The following is a 16754-nucleotide window of genomic DNA, read 5'->3' as shown; positions in this document are numbered from 1 at the left end:
ACAAGACGTTGTTTTTATTCAGGAAATAGGGGAGATTCAAGCCACACAAATTCCTACACGCTGAACTTTTCCAGGATGCACATTTCCTTACATAGACCAGTCTCCTCTCAGTTTCCTCAGTTAAGTCAAAACAATGTGTTCCTCCTTCCCCATATATTTTTGCTTGTTAGTGTATTTCTTGAGCTGTTTTCATATTATTTCTTTCCTTTCTGTGAAATGGTTTTTTAAAAAAACTTGCAACCACCATGTTGTAAAGATGTATGCTTTTACCTGGCAGTTATGCCACAGGTAGACTGTCCAGTTAAGTTGAGAAGAGTGAATCAATAGCTTGTATTTGTTCTTAACATTAAATTAATCCTGGATAAGCATTGCTTTTTTTAAAAGGAGTTAGTCCTCGACCACTAGTTTGATACCATCTCTATTTTGGGTGACCTGTTTCACCAGCAGGCCTGTTACTCTCCTTGACGAACTGTGTAAGTGCGTATAATGCAATAAATTGCTTTTCTACATAAAAAAAAAAAATCAACTCACTGTGATAACCATAATGGAAAAGAATATGAAAAATTATATATATATATATTAATTGAACTGCTTTGCTGGAAAGTAGAAATTAACACAACATTGTAAATCAACTATACTTCAATAAAATAAATTAAAATTTAAAAATCAACTCAACATACATCTACATTTTTTTTTCCAACTAATTTCAAGTCAGACATAGAAGGGGTGAGGTCAGCTTTGCAATCTTCTATAGAGGATAGAATATTATAATTAAGGCTCTATGATATGGTGCTTCTGGCTGGAATCCAGTTCTTTCATTTACTAGTTGAGGGACCTGAGGCAGGTTATTCCATCTCTTTAATCCTCCATCTCCTTATCTGTTGAAAGGGGATAGAATATGTTTTCATAGATTGATACATTCAGAAAAAAGGCTTCCCAGGTGGCACTAGTGGTAAAGAGCCCACCTGCCAATGCAGGAGACCTAAGAGACATAGGTTTGATCCCTGGGTCGGAGAAAGGCATGGCAATCCACTCCAGTATTCTTGCCTGGAAACTCCCATGGACAGAGAAGCCTGGAGGGCTACAGTAGTCTATTGGGTCTTAAAGAGTGGGGCATGACAGATGCCACTTAGCACACATGCACACACACAAACTTAGAAAAAAAGATCAGGTATATAAAGCACCTAGAACTGTTTCTGGTACATAATAGGTGCTCAATAATAAGTAGTTTTTTGTTATTATTAAATACCCCAGGGGCTTTCACACCTGTAAGGAATCCTAACAATGCCCAGATCAGGGCTGAAGCAAAGCATTGGGTATGCAAATTAGCTGGAAGAGACAGATTCTGTGGAGAAAAGAAAAATTGCAGTATTTCTAATGTAAAAGTTGGATGGAGCAGGTCTGTGAATGGGATGGAAAAGGCTATAATTCAAGACCACTTAGAAGGGTATCAATGAAGAGAATTCATTAGCTCATATTAAATTCTCTAGGCCAGAATACTGGAGTGGGTAGCCTTTCCCTTCTCCAGGGGATCTTCCCAACTCAAGGATTGAACCCAGGTCTCTCATATTGCAGGTGGATTCTTTACCAGCTGGACCACAAGGGAAGCCCAAGAATACTGGAGTGGGTAGCCTATCCCTTCTCCAGCAGATCTTCCCAACCTAGGAATCAAACTGGGGTCTCCTGCATCATAGGCAGATTCTTTACCAACTGAGCTATCAGGGAAGCTCTCATTATGTTCATCACTGTCAAGTAAAAGCAAACAAATGATGCTAAAATACCCTAAAGCCACTACTCTTGATAATTTTACATCATCTTGAAGTCAAATATGTTTTAGGATCATAACTCTTACTTGACTTAGATCTCCTCCTGAATTTATATTTTGATATTTCTGGAGTCTGTGTATTCTAGGAAAAGTGCTAATCTGAAAATCCTGCTGAGGAATTTAAAGTTCAGGATAAAAGAATGATACAACTTCACAACAACCACTTTACAGATAAAGAATCTGAAGTCTGCAGAGTTAAACTGACTCATTAAAGATTATAAACTGAAAGCATCAGAGCTGGGTTTAAAGGACAAGAGAGTCAGAAGGAATGATCTTTGATAATAAATTATACTAATCTAAATATACAGTCTCAACTCAGTGCAGTAAAGTTAGTGATTTGTTTAAATGACTAGACACAAGGAGAGATTTCTTCTGTTGTATTACTGAGACAGGATTTTAGATATCTTATGTGTAAGGAGACTGAAATGTGATTTCAAAGATCCACCATCACTCTCTCAGAGTTACTTTCTTAACTTAGCAGATGCCCAAAGTTCCTTTTAGTTAATTAAAAGGCAAATATTTTACTCAATAATTAGAAGCCCTGAGAGCACCTCTTGGGATAAGTGATATTTAATACTAAATTCACTTAGCTGTAACTGACTGATATTGGTGGTTTTCAGGAAGAACTACCTGACTAGGAAGTTGGAGAAGATATGAATAGAATGCAGAAAAGTGACCAACAGACAGAAATTACTTTGCCCAAGTTTTTCCTGAGGATCAGCTTCAGATACAAATGGCTTCTATCAGCTAAGACCTATTAGAAATAGTACCTCTGACCCTGCTTGCACATCTAACTTAGAAAAGTTGTTTACCTGTGCTTTTCCTGAGGGTTTCCATCTAGCAATGTCAGGTAATTAGATAGATCTTCAAGAAGCTGCCTATTACTGGGCAATGCATATACCTTGATGGCATAGTCTGCTCTCTGGCAAATTCCACCTACCACTTCCCATAGAGTGATGTGTCTTACATTTCTTTCTTTCTACCTACCTACCTACCTGTCTATCTGTCTCTCTCTCTACTTTTTTAAACCCACTCTACAATCCTGAGCCAGACATATTAAATAGAAGGCATAGATACATATACAAAAGGAGAGAGAAGAAGGTGGTGAGTTGGGATTGAGGGTGGTGGTAAGAGAAGCAATTAATACATTTTATAAGACAAAGTTTGTGCTATACATCTAAATTTGGCACTTCATAAAAACAGATTAATTTCAGAAAATCCTAACTAGACTGTAACTCCTTGGATGCATGGATTGCATGTTAAGAGAAAGGAGTACTTATGGACTCCTTCTCTCTATGTTCATGGAGATGCTGAAGACTGAGGCTTTTCCTCTGCCTGTCTTATCTTGATTTCCCTCACCCCTCTCCTTTTCCCCTTGTATATCACCTTTAAAAATGTTATACATGTTTATTAATTATTATCTATCTAACCCTGCTCAAATTTAAAATGGAAGCTCCACAACAGCAAAAATGTTTGTTTATTTGGTTCACAAGTATGTTTTTGCCCACATCTAGAATAGTGCCTGGAACATGGCAGGTGTCCAAAAATATTGGATGCCTGAGTACATGATGTTGGTTGGATGTAAGGATGTAATTTAAAAATGAAGGGAACAATTTCTAATAACAGTGGAAATCTGTCAGACATTCAAGGGTTCTCAGTGTGGTAGAATCCAATTATAGAAATGTCAGAGCTGTGCTAGCTACTAGCCACACGTGGCAATTCAAACTTAAATTTATTACAATTAAATAAAATTTAAAATTCAATTTCTTAGTCACTCTACCCATAATTCAATGGCTCAGTGCCTATCTGATTGGACAGCAGAGATATAGGACATTTCCATCATCACAGAAAGTTCTATTGGACAGCGCTGCTCTTGAGGCAGACAGAGGTGCCAAATCCTCAGCCTGAGGCATGGACCTAACAGGACATTAAGGTGGAAAATCCTGAACAGTGCTGGCTGCATCTCTACACTGTCTCTTCTTCCCCTTGCCTTTGGTTATGAATCTGTCCAAGAGTCAAGATTGAATTGTTGCCAAAGGATACAGGGACTGCCTCATGGTCAGGTAGCTTCTCTATTGCCAAAATTGTAAGGAAAAAACATACTCTGATTTCATTCCAAGTGAAATCCCATCAGTGAATACTGCACATAACCAAGCAAGAGGAACAGTCAAACTTTTATTGTTTTAGGCCCTGTATAAAAGACAGAATCAAAGCTAAAGCTGGCTTAAGATGTGTAGGCTCCTTGGGCAGGCAAAAAATGTTGGCACCTCTTCAACTGACCTGCTTTAAATGCTGGTCCAATGTTTAATTCAAAGGAGAAGTTAACCAGCATGCAAAACAAGAAGGAGAATATGGAAGCTGGGTGCAGACCCCTCTGTTGTCTGGAGTAACTCAGATCTGAGGCAAGTAAACCTCCTGCAGTTCCTGGGTCTCATTTTCCTAGGAGGCAAGACATGTAGCTCCTAAGAGCCGACATTCCAGCCCCATCTGCCTGGACAGACCATTTAAGCTGTTTGATGCTGAACTTTCCTCACCTCTCCTCAATTTCCTCATTTATAAAACTGAGATAATCACCATAGCTAACTCAAAATGTTTATGAAATAAAGTGTCTAAATCAGGTTCTTGTATGTAGATCTTTAAAAAAATAGCAACGTAAATTCCTCAAGGATGCACTTGGGGGCAGGGTCAGGGATGTGGAGGAAAAGAAGTGTGAGTAGCTCAGTCATGTCTGACTCTTTGCGGCTCTATGGACTGTAGCCCCCCAGGCACCTCTGTCCATGGGGATTCCCCAGGCAAGAATATTGGAGTGGGTTGCCATGCCCTTCTCCAGGGGATCTCCCCAATCCAGGGATCAAACCCGGGTCTCCCACATTGCAGGCAGATTCTTTACCATCTGAGCCTCCAGGGAAGCCTGGAGAAAAAGGAACAGGAAACACCAATTCTCTTCTAAAGTAATTTGTCAAAATATTCCTTCTAACCCCACATCCTACGCTATGAGATGTTGGGACAAATGCAATTTTATCTGTTTTTGTATGTATTCTGTGATGAATTAGTTCCTAGCTTTTAAAAAAAGTTATTCTTTTTTCTAGCAAATTACCCATTGGCAATTGCACTTTGTCCCTCAGTTCAGCTCCAAATGTTGCCCTACAATAAAGAGCTTCCTGTCGTTCATATCCTATTTATTATGCTTGTGTGAAAAGGCTCATATCATTGGGTAATTTAAACACTGATGTGTTTCACAATGTTGATAAAAAATTGACTTATTTACTAAGCATCTTTTAGACAGATAAGTTTCTTATTTTTCCCTTGGTTTCATAATTCAGTGTGCTGCTTGATGACTGCCTGGTAGTAATATATGCAGGCTACTTACAAGATTTTGTTTTTATTCTAGAATAAGAGTAGACATCTGTGATATTTTGACTATAGTTTTCCTTCTTTGCATCATTGCTAATCTATCACAGTAATCTTTCTTCTGAGTCCAGATGTGGTTTCAGAATCATTCTCAACACATCATTCTATGACGTCTCTATCAGTTGATAATTGTTGACACTCAAAACAAAAGCTTATCATCCCTCCACCAGAGGATAGAAAATCTCAAATATACTATCAAAGGGGGAAAACCAAGAAGATCATAGGGTCAAAGAGCTCCAAACATTAGCTGCTCTCCAAGACACTGAACAATGGTTTCCATGGTTTTAGAGAAGCTGATTTTTAATTTTTTACTTAAGACCTTTAGGGGTCACTGCTCATGGATGGACACCTTATTTACATCGAATAAATCCAAAAACACAATGAACATGTATATCAACTCAAGGATGGCTGTCCAACAATCAGGACAGTAAAGGAAAGGCTTTATTGAAGCTGAATGGAGACTTCTCTAGACAACAGAAGTATAAACTTGTGTTAACCTTGCAGTCCTACTTCAATGCATCTTTAGTGTTTCTCTGGATGAAGAAGCTTTTATAAGAAGGTAGTTACTGCTGAAAATAGTTTCCATAAATCCCGTGGTTCATAATCAACATCTAAGAATTACACAGGGAATCTGAGGAAAATCCATTAAGAACATCCCAAACATTATCTATTATTAATGACACTACTGGGTGAGATGTTAATACACTGTATTTTTAGCAGCTGCAGGTTCTAATGTCAGCCAGATTGATTTAGAATTCATTTCCTCTAAGGCAGAAGGATTAAATACCAGGACAGTTTATTATCTATACCTCACTCAGATAATTTTTAAATGTATTTGTTGGTTTTAAAGCTCTCATGAGACAGAAACTATGCACTGAGCCTCAGAAAGAAAAATTTCTTAGAAATTAAGTGGGTAAAGAAATGTCATGTCAATCCCATGTATAGCTGAATCACTTTGGTGTACAGCAGAAATTAACACTAAATTGTAAATCAACTGTACTTCAATAAAATAAGTTTTTAAAAAAAGTTTCTGAAAGTGTTGTCCATGGGCCCTCTCATTGGAATCACCTGGGGTTTTGATTTCAAATACAGTTTCTTGCATTCCAGCCCAGCTACACTGAATCAGGATACTTAGGGGACTCAGTTTTTTATTGCTTTCTAAGTGATTCTCAGCCATGCCTAAATGTGATGACCACATGCTTATTCGGAATGTTTTTATGTAACAAATGGCTGCGAGTCAGCTAAGCAAATCTCAGAGGAACACAACTGATACCTCTGAAGTCTTCAGTTGCCTTGATGCGCTATCTGAAAGTTGTGGGCAGTGGTTCCCTGAAAAAGATTTCTTTATGGTGATGGACTACCCAGCTCTGTGTTTTTCTCATGTTTGCTCTTTATTTCAAGGCACATTTTCCCAACTTGGAGTTGAGCAATTCTAAAGTAAACTTAATCAATATAGAGAATGTACTGGTCAATTTAGATCAATAAAACTTTTCACTGGCACTTTCCTCAATAAATTATCTAGATTTTTTTTTAAGTTAATGCTTCATTATCCCCATGTAGACACACATGGAGGGATCAAAGAGCAAACTCTAAGAAAAAAAAATTTATCTTATTTTGCACTTGCCTAAACAAACAAAGCTGTTTTAGCCTTGTGGAACTTGGATACAATGACACAAGTATCCATATAACTATATCTTTATATATTCCACAAATGGAAAAACTGAAGTAATACTCTCTTTATAAAACTTTCTCCATTTACTCCAACCTATGCCTCTTTCTGCTTTTTTGAACTCAGTAATATCTAACTGAAAAATATTTTTTTATTGTACTAGCTCAATTGTACATCTCAAGGAAAGGCCTAAAACAAGCATTCGAAAAATACCTGGTGATTGATTGATTTGAAAAGTGATGTTATCAGTCCTACTTTTAGGTTTTCACTTAAAATTTAAACACACATACACACATATATATTATTTATATGTTTATATATACTTAATTATATTTAATCAATTTTATAGTATTAAATTAACATATCAATTCCATTACATTGAATTTGGGTATATATAAATTCACTTTAGTAAAATATATATATACACACACTGAATACTATACTATCTCATATAATTTGTCCCCTTTACCAGCTTTCCTTCAACCTGTTCAGACTGGTTCTTTTTTCTGTGTTGAGCTGCATAAAAGAGAGTCATATGTTAGCTTTTCCTTGATCATTCGTACTGACTCTCAGTTTAGATATAGTATTTGATGGGAAAGGGGAAAAGAAGCAATAGAGTTATTATATTGCCATTTTGTGGATAATTAACATAAATGTTTCCACTGAATAGATTCTCAAGAGCATTGCCACACTCAAGAGCTGTGTGCTCTGGTAACACTTTATACATTTATCATGTATACTATGTATATATGTATACTAGTTATTGGTACTCGATTTCCAATTAATCTCCAATGTGCCACATCTTGCCTATCCTCTTACAGTGAAATGTTATGGCTGATTCATATCAATGTATGACAAAACCCACTGAAATGTTGTGAAGTAATTAGCCTCCAACTAATAATAAAATTAAAAAAAAAAAATACAATGAAAAACAATCAAATGGATGACAAAAAAAAAAAAAAAAGGAAAGCAGTTTACAAAGGTAGCACTGTTTTTTTTTTTAAATAAATAAAGCCACCAGTATTCTGTGTCTGTACAAGATGTTTCCAACTTTTCTTACTTCCCTTCTGAGGTCACAAGACAGAATCCAGTTTTGACATGCTTTTTATAGAAAATTATAGAAAAGAGACAAGGCAAGATGAAATTAACAACAAATAAAATGGACACGAAGTTGGCATGCTTGCTATTTGTTTCCTTCTTTCTGACTTGACATTCCAATTATGTCTAAATCATGCTGGAGTACAATCCATCAAGATCAATTACTTTCTTTGGACAGATCTTACAGGGACAAATGATAGGCCTGTGGCATCCTTCAGCTTTAGCTAGAAATCTCTTGAGCAGCAGAAGGAATCAGTAGCCACCACCCAGAAAGATATGCCTTAGGGAATACAGTCTACACCTGGCGATCTAAAATGATACTTTCCTGATGGACTTTCTTCTGTCTTTGGTCATTCTGAGAGTCTTTGGAGAGAAGCAACCATGTCACATCTCTGTTAGGATACAGTTATATAATTTGAAGCCATGCAATAAAATTTCCCTTCATTTCTACTTTGTGTTTCATTTACCCCTTTATTAAAAAAAAAAAAAAAATGTAGGGACCCCACTATTATGTTGTGGTTGTTTAGTCACTGAGTCAGGTCTGACTCTTTGTGACCCCACAGATTGTAGCCCACCAGGATTCTCTGTACATGCTCTGAAAAATACTCCTGTATTTTTCCCAGGCAAAAATACTGGAGTGGGTGGCCATCTCCTTCTCCATCTTCCTGACCCAGGGATCAAATTCATTTTTCCTGTTTTGGCAGGTAGATTCTTTACTGCTGGGCCACCAAGGAAGCTTTCCTTTAAATAGATAAATCAGACTTTTATCTTGAATACATTATTTACCTCCTTATTTGAAAGCAAGCCATTGCTCATTTATTCTTCACAATACCTGATGCAAATTCCACTGGCACATAAGGATGTGAAATCTATTTGTGTTTGCCCCATTGATAACCTTCCAAAAGTTATGACTACTTAAAACTTTAAGGTTTTCTGCTTCTTGTTCTGCTTCTTGCCTCAGGTATCTAAAAATGGTAAATCCAGGTGATAATTTTGGGCATAAACTTGACAAAGTAAACACAAACATCAATAATACAATTTAGATGAATAAGGGGCATCATCTCAGGACACACATTCATTCAGATGTTTTTTTCAGGCTCACATTTTTCATCAGTGAGCTCTTGCTCACTAACTGATAAATGAGGGGCTAGATCATATTTCTCTGAAATCTGAGACTTGAGTTGACAATTATCAAGCAAAGTCATCTCTGACTTGCACTTCAGGCACCTACTGTTGGAAAGGTATTCCTGACTGTGAGTAAAGCTGGTCATCTCAGTCAACACAGCAAAAAGGGGAATCCTAGTATTTAAAAACTGAGGTAACTGAATCTAGTGCTACTTGGATAGCATTCATCTATTTATGTCTGCAGTGCTGAGTCATTCATGATGTAGAAATAAAATTTGATAATATTTTTAAAGCAATGAAATTAGTCAGGGAAAGTGACTTGTGACACATTCTAAACTAAGACAGATGAGAAATAGAAAATCCAGTACATCAATAAGGAAATAAAACAAAGTCTGATCGTTTGTTTTTTTTTTTTTTTTTTTTTGGTAGTATATACCTCAGAGCAGAGATGAGGAGAAAAGATAAAAATAAGAATTTACTTGTAATTGTCTCCTAGTTTATCCAAACCCACAGCACTGGGAGAGATAGTCTGCCTTTTTCTACCTCACATAATCTCATCTACAAAAGTTAATCAGTTTTTCCAATCATAATTTGCTTCCAGAGTCATTCCCTTTCAAATTCATGTTCTTGAAAGGTGGTTATTAGCAGAGAATTTAAAGTCAAAGATACAAAATGTGTAAATTTTTTTTCACATCTTTAGGATTATGAAATTGAAAAGCTTTAGAGCTGAATATAAAAATTTATAGTCCTTGGGCCTGTATTATTTAACAACTTGTAAATGAAGTTAAAATTTTAAAAATCATATTTACATTTCCAAAGTAACTGAAAAATAAAAATAAATTATTTCAAACCCCAATTCAGTTTTCATAAACCAAGTATATATGTTCCCTATATTCAATATTATATGTACAATCGCACACTTTTATTTGCATAGGTCTATTTATATGAACATAGCTATGCATTTATATTTACCTGTAGTGAAATATGTCTCAACTCTGTTGGACTTTGTTGGAAATCAAAGAAGAAATGCTTCTTGATGAATAAAGTCCAGCTGGGCCATTTTTTTTTTTTTTTTAGCATATAATAGGCACACTAATGACTTTTAAAATTGGCTGCACATGTGTGGTTGGACAATTTCTTATCAAGTTAAATAAACATGATTAATTCTGGCAGCTATTCAGAGAGCACACAGAAACATTCTGAATGCATTTTATCATGTTAAATTTATAACTGCTTTCCTTAAGCAGAGCATATTTTATCATAACATATATATATATATATATATATATATATATATTTAGATTTAGGGCTTTCCTTGTGGCTCAGCTGATAAAGAATCCACCCACAATATAGGAGACCTGAGTTTGATCACTGAGTTGGGAAGATCCCCTGGAGAAGGGAAAGGATACCCACTCCAGTGTTCTGGCCTGGAGAATTTCATGGACTGTATAGTTCATGGGGTTGCAAAGAGTCAGACATGACTGAGCGACTTTCACTCACTCATATTTAGATTAGCAAATACAATGCTCCCTTTTAGTCTTCCATGTTCTTAATAATCATTTTTAAATGTTTCTGAAAATTATTAAAGTTTTAATTTTAATAATTCTAAAGATATAAAAATATCTTAACTCTACTATCTTCACACTAGTTACACTCATTATATTGAGTATATGGTATTTCTGACTTTTAATTTTAGAGTTGGGGTATAATGACCTGGGTGGGGGAAGGAAAATAATCCATATGATGTAGAGCTGATCTGCTTGGATTTCAGTTTGTAACCAGAAATGCATTGATTTTATCTTTTTTGAATACACAGAAAAATAAAAAAATAAATTATAACAAAAAGAGAAAGCTGAAGGCAGCTTAAGTACACTTATATATTTAAAAGCTAGTATCACTGAAGTATTATAAGAGGAAACAGTAGAGCACATACCACAAAACACATTTCAGTGAATTTTATAATATACTGAACTGGCCTGGGATCATGGGCTGTATGGCCTTGAGAAAGCACTTCATTTCCCTGTGTATCTGTCCCCTAGGTGAAATAATATATAGAGCCATGCCCAGCTCCAAAATGTGTAATATTTCTCTTATATTAAAACATAATCAGGAAAAGCAGCTTATCAGAGATTTCAACACTTTTTCGAGGTACCCAACCCAAGACAACGACAAAAAGAACAAACACAAGGTCCATATTTTCATTGTATATAAACCTGGAAATCTGATGTGCTAAGGTTTCCCCAAAAGGAAACATGCATTCTGAGTGCAAACTTGTAGGGATACAACTTTGGGATTTACTTTGTAGGGATACAACAAAATAATGCCAGTACTAAGACAAAACAACAACAACAACAAAAAAAAAAACAGTGCCAAAGCTAAAGGCTGCATACATTCTTTAATAACCAATTGTTATATTTAAATTAATGAGAACTATGGCTAAGTTTTTAATAAAAGCAAGGCATCGTTGGACATGAGTTTGAGCAAGCTCTGGGATGGGAGATGGTGAAGGATAGGGAAATCTGGCGTGCTGCCATCCAAGGAGTCACAAAGAGCTGGGCAGGATGGAGCGACTGAACAGCAAAGCATAGCTGAGGATCTTCAACTTTTATTGGTAACAGACACAGGACCATGTAGGCAAATATTCTCTGTTTACTTTGTTAACTATAAAATGGACTGATACTTACTATTAAAGAAGATAATGATAACTTCATCGAATTTGCCAGAAAGCAAACTCTAACTTGGTGCTTTTTTCTTTTAATATCAAAACCTTTAACAGGGCCTAAAGTCACTGTCAGTGTTCACAATGTTAAGCCGAGAGCTCTGCGCCTCTGATTTTCTTCCTTCCACATGCCTCGGCACACATACTAAGGGTCAGTGCATGTACTAACTAAGGGAAGTGTGCTGCTTGATGCCTCACCTGGCGTGCTCGGCTGGTGGCAAAGACAAGAGGAGGAACGGGGAGAGGAGAATTGGCATTGAGCTGCCATGCTGAGTCTATTTTAAGTCAGGCTGGGTGAGGGAGAGGCGCCAGAGGGAGTGACCTGGGTAGACAAACTCACCTGTCAGTACTATTATTATAATGATACACTTGTCAATTTATAAGACTTGCTATGAACTCTTTGAGGGTAGAAATAGCTTGTTATTTTTTTTTCCCATATCTTAGTGCATGGCACCCAGTAGACACTTACTGTATATTTACGGAAGGGATGAATAGAAGATGCCCAATTCATTTGGGGTTTCTTTCTCCCACTACTTTCATGTGTTAGGAGAACTGATTAGGTTAGGAAATTCCTTATTTAAAGCTTCAGTAACTCCCTTGAGTTCTCCTTCTTAAAGTCATCCACACTTTCAGATGAATTACTTCTAATCATCTGCAGGAGAGGATCTCAGATGCAGGGGACGGCTATGCAAGGAAGTCCTCCCGGGGGTTGGTGCTTTGGACTGTTGAAAGCAGCATGCGGAAGGGAGCTGCTAGATCAAGGAAAGTGTGTGAAGGATTCAAGATCAGTTTACACAGGACCAGAGTGGTTACCATTACAGACAGTCCACTTTCCAAGTCAGTCTAGAGGGATATGAAGGGAGAGGGCACCAAACGCTTTTGTAAACATTTAGTATTTGTACACACATAGCAGCTTGGGGAAGCTGGTGTTTGGAGGTCAAGCCTGGAAGTTGCACATCCCAGCTTCTCTCAAGTTGCTGCTGCTGCTGCTAAGTTGCTACAGTCGTGTCCAACTCTGTGCGACCCCATAGACGGTAACCTACCAGGCTCCGCCATCCCTGGGATTCTCCAGGCAAGAACACTGGAGTGGGTTGCCATTTCCTTCTCCTGCATTATATGGTCCAGGTTAGTTGTGCTTCATGTGTAAAAACCAGGTTCCTGTGCTTTTTGGCCATTTGTGTGTCTTCTTTGGAGAAATGTCAATTTAGATCTTTTGACAATTTTTTTTATTTTTTGACATTGAGCTGCACAAGATGTTTGTATATTTTAGAGATTAATCCCTTGTCAGTTGCATAGTTTGCAAATATTTTCTCCCATTCTGTAGGTTATGTTTTCATGTTGTTTATGGTTTCCTTTGCAGTGCAAAAGTTTTTAAGTTTAATTAGGTCTCATTTGTTTATTTTTATTTTAATTACTCTAGGAGGTGAATCAAAAAAGATATCATTGCAATTTAAGTCAGAGAGTGTTCTGCCTATGCTTTCCTTTAAGAGTATTATAGTATCCATCCTTACATTTAGGTCTTTAATCCACTTTGAGTTTATTTTTGTGTATGGTGTTAGAGAGTGTTTTAATTTCATTCTTTTTCAAGTGGCTTCCCAGTTTTCCCAGCACCACTTATTGAAAAAATTGTCTTTTCTCCATTGCATCTTCTTGCTTCCTTTGCCACAGATTAGACCATAGGTGCATGGGTTTATCTCTGGACTTTCCATCTTATTCCACTGAGCTGTATTTCTTTCTTTGTGCTAGTAACATACTGTTTTAATAACTATAGCTTTGTAATATAGCTTTGAAACAGCAATAAGTTATCACCTCACACCTGTCAGAATGCCCATCATTAAAAATCTACAAACAGTAAATGCTGGAGAGGGTGTGGAGAAAAGGGAACCCTCCTACACTGTTGATGGTAATGTAAATTGGTGCAGCTACTATGGAGAAAGTATGGAGGTTCCTTAAAAAACTAAAAATAGAGCTACCATATGATCTAGCAATCCCAGTCCTGGGCATATATCTGGAAAGAACCATAATTCAAAAAGGACACACACATTCTAATGTTCATTGCAGTACTATCTCCAACAGCTGAGAGATGGAAGCAACCTAAGTGTCAACTGACAGAGGAATGGATAAAGAAGATGTGGTATACATATATAATGGAATATTATGCAGTCATTAAAAAGAATGAAATAATGCCACATGCAGCAACATGAATGGACCCAGAGAGTATCATACTAAGTAAAGTAAGTCAGGCAGAGGAAATCATATGACATCACTTATATGTGGAATCTAATAAAAATGATACAAATGAACCTATTTACACAACAGAAACCAACTCACAAATCTCAAAATCAAATGTATGATCACCAAAGGGAAAACACAAATCTTGAAATCAAACTTATGATTACCAAAGGGAAAACATGGAGGAGGGAGTGATAAATTGGGAGATTGGGATTAACACATATATGCTAACTATATATAGAATAGATGACAATTACTGACCTACTGTATAGCACAAGGAACTCTACTCAATTTTCTGTAATAACCTACATATGAAGAGACTCTGAAAAAGAATACATACATATATATATATATATCTATAAGGGATGTACACCTAAACTAACATATTAAAAGTCAACTATATTCCAATAAAAGTCATTGGGGAAAAAACCCAATTCCTTAGTGGAAGGAGGAAAAGAGAAAAGGAAATGAAGAGGGGGGAGCCCATGTCCTGTGGCCCCTCCATTCCCCTAGTTCTCTTTATCATCGGTGTGGACTAGTGTAGCTTTCGTGGTATTTCCCACTTCACAGGACACTTAGACTATGTTCTCCTGCTCTTTCCAGTCTCCTTCCCATGCCAAACCATCAATCAACTTACACACTCTCTTCCAAGCTTGGAATACAAGCTTAGCACTCATAGTTTAAATCCAGGGCCTGGCAAATTACCTACCCGCCTTCTTCTGAATATTTATGCCCAAATGCCAGGATGTCGGATGCCCGTCCACTCCCATCACAGACAACAACGGGCACAGGAGGGGTGTCTCGAAGGTATTCCAAGACAATTGAGATCACATTGGGTCCTCCTTCCACAATTAGCGCCACCACTGGAACGCCTTGACCGATTCCTGCATTAAAAAAGGAAAAGAAAAGGGAAAAAAAGAGAAAAGAACACAAAGCCAGCAAACCAAAGAAACAAAAAGAGAAACAAAAAGCACAAACTAAAATTACTGAGCATGGGGGAGGAAACAACATATGAAGGGATAACATACGGAGCGAAGATTTACAGAAAACCCTCTAGTAGAATTTTCCTACCAGAGAGTCCATTAGACTTTGCCCTCCCCCTGTAACTCCCAGGGTCAGTTGAAGTGTTGATGACCATACCTCACAGGGGAGGCGTAGAGTGAGAAGGTGGGAAAGTTGGTTAGTAGAGGAAGCCAGTAGCCAAAAGATTGGAAGCTAAATGTGATCTTAAGCAAGTCTCATGTGGATCCAATGGCCAGTTTCCTATATGAAACATGGAAAGTTTAAAAAAAAAAAAAAGCTACCTCCCTGAAATTATCACAGTGCTAAGAAAATGCCTAAATGGTTTTTATATTAAAGGCTACCAAAATCAGCTGGGGGTATATTTTAACTTGTTGAATCAACTGCTAGCTAAATTAGGGGTCTATTTCTGACCACAGGTGATCAGCTTGATTATGGATTTTTAACATATAACGGTCATAATAAATTACCCAGGAGATATGGCATCTGCCATCTGCCATTATTGTGTCCTTCACTATAGAGTGAGTTGCCAGGCACATAATGGGCAAACACTGGTTGAATTCAGTTGAATTAAGGAATTTCAGCTATTTGCACCGAGTCAATAGACACTGCTGTTTTCAAGTAAAAAATTACCCTAAATCAGAACTTAAGTATGTTCAATCTAAATAATAAAAAGAAGTCCTGAAAACAAATGTCCATGAGAGACATGATGAGAAAAGAAAGTGAAATAAAAGTGAAAGTGTTAGTCTCTCACTGATGTCCTACTCTGCAACCCCATGGACTGTAGCCTGCCAGGCTTCTCTCTCTGTCCATGGAATTCTCCAGGCAAGAGGACTGGAGTGGGTAGCCATTCCCTTCTCAAGGAGATCTTCCTGACCCAGGGATCAAACCTAGGTCCCCCTCATTGCAGGCAGATTCTTTACCATCTGAGCCATCAAGGAAGTCCATGAGAAACAAATTAGTTTTCAAGTGACACCTCAAGTTATCATCATTGGTGAGTGAATAACTTCTTTTGCTCAATTTGGTGTCACATTGTATTTTTTCACTCTATCTTCTCAGTATAGTTAGGAAAATGGGCAGTTCCATAGAAACGAGATAGTTTTGTAAGGTATATAAAGTAGTTACCTTAAAAAAGGAAAGAACCAAGCTTTTGTACCATTTCTGTGAATATGAACTGAAAAAACCCCTTAGTCACCTCAGTTCTTTCTCCTCCCCCTTCTGCTATGGTATTTTATCTTTTATCAAGAAACTGCTTCCCTATGAGAAATGAGTTTGATGTTTGATTTCTTGCTCCATTAATAAAAGATTCTATTAGACTTGTGTGACCAGTTTTATTTCTAAAGTATAAGTACATCAGTCTCCTAGGGCCTTACCTCCTCTAAGTCAGTGTTTTTCATGGTTTGATTTTCATCTGCAAAGAATGGTCCGAAATGCTGGTTACACAAAGAAGAATGCTATTTTAAATTTACATTTAAAAAATGTAAGAAAATGACAATTGTTGATTAAGGCAAGAAGCCAAGATTTCTTTTTGTTCCCCGGAAGGAATTGGGAGAGAGAGATGACTCATAGTCTCATCAGAGTTTTCTGTGGATGGGAAGTTTTTGAGAATTACGCTTTCAAATCCAAGAAGAGGGAAGTAAAAGGTCATGCTGTTC

The 16754-nt window shown here is 37.1% G+C and overlaps 1 protein-coding gene across 15 annotated transcripts in view; it reads right to left on the bottom strand.

Annotated features, from left to right (window-relative positions):
* TRPM3 (transient receptor potential cation channel subfamily M member 3) overlaps positions 1-16754 on the bottom strand; it is a 936946-nt gene that overhangs the window by 202783 nt on the left and 717409 nt on the right. For 13 of the 15 annotated variants that reach the window (XR_006272993.1, XR_006272994.1, XM_043487226.1 and 10 more), the window contains one exon: positions 14789-14963. Coding sequence is in view for 13 of the 15 variants with exons in the window: in XM_043487226.1 (XP_043343161.1) it covers positions 14789-14963 (175 nt within the window). In the remaining 2 variants the exon portion in view is untranslated. Of the gene's footprint in view, positions 1-14784; positions 14964-16754 lie in introns of those variants that run through there. The other 2 variants (XM_043487236.1, XM_043487237.1) reach the window with 1 other exon arrangement.

This window comes from Cervus canadensis, chromosome 14 (assembly GCF_019320065.1).
Source record: "Cervus canadensis isolate Bull #8, Minnesota chromosome 14, ASM1932006v1, whole genome shotgun sequence".
Classification (NCBI taxonomy): Eukaryota; Metazoa; Chordata; class Mammalia; order Artiodactyla; family Cervidae; genus Cervus; species Cervus canadensis.
Note: the sequence above shows the minus strand (reverse complement) of the source record. Positions and strands in the feature narration are given on the sequence as shown.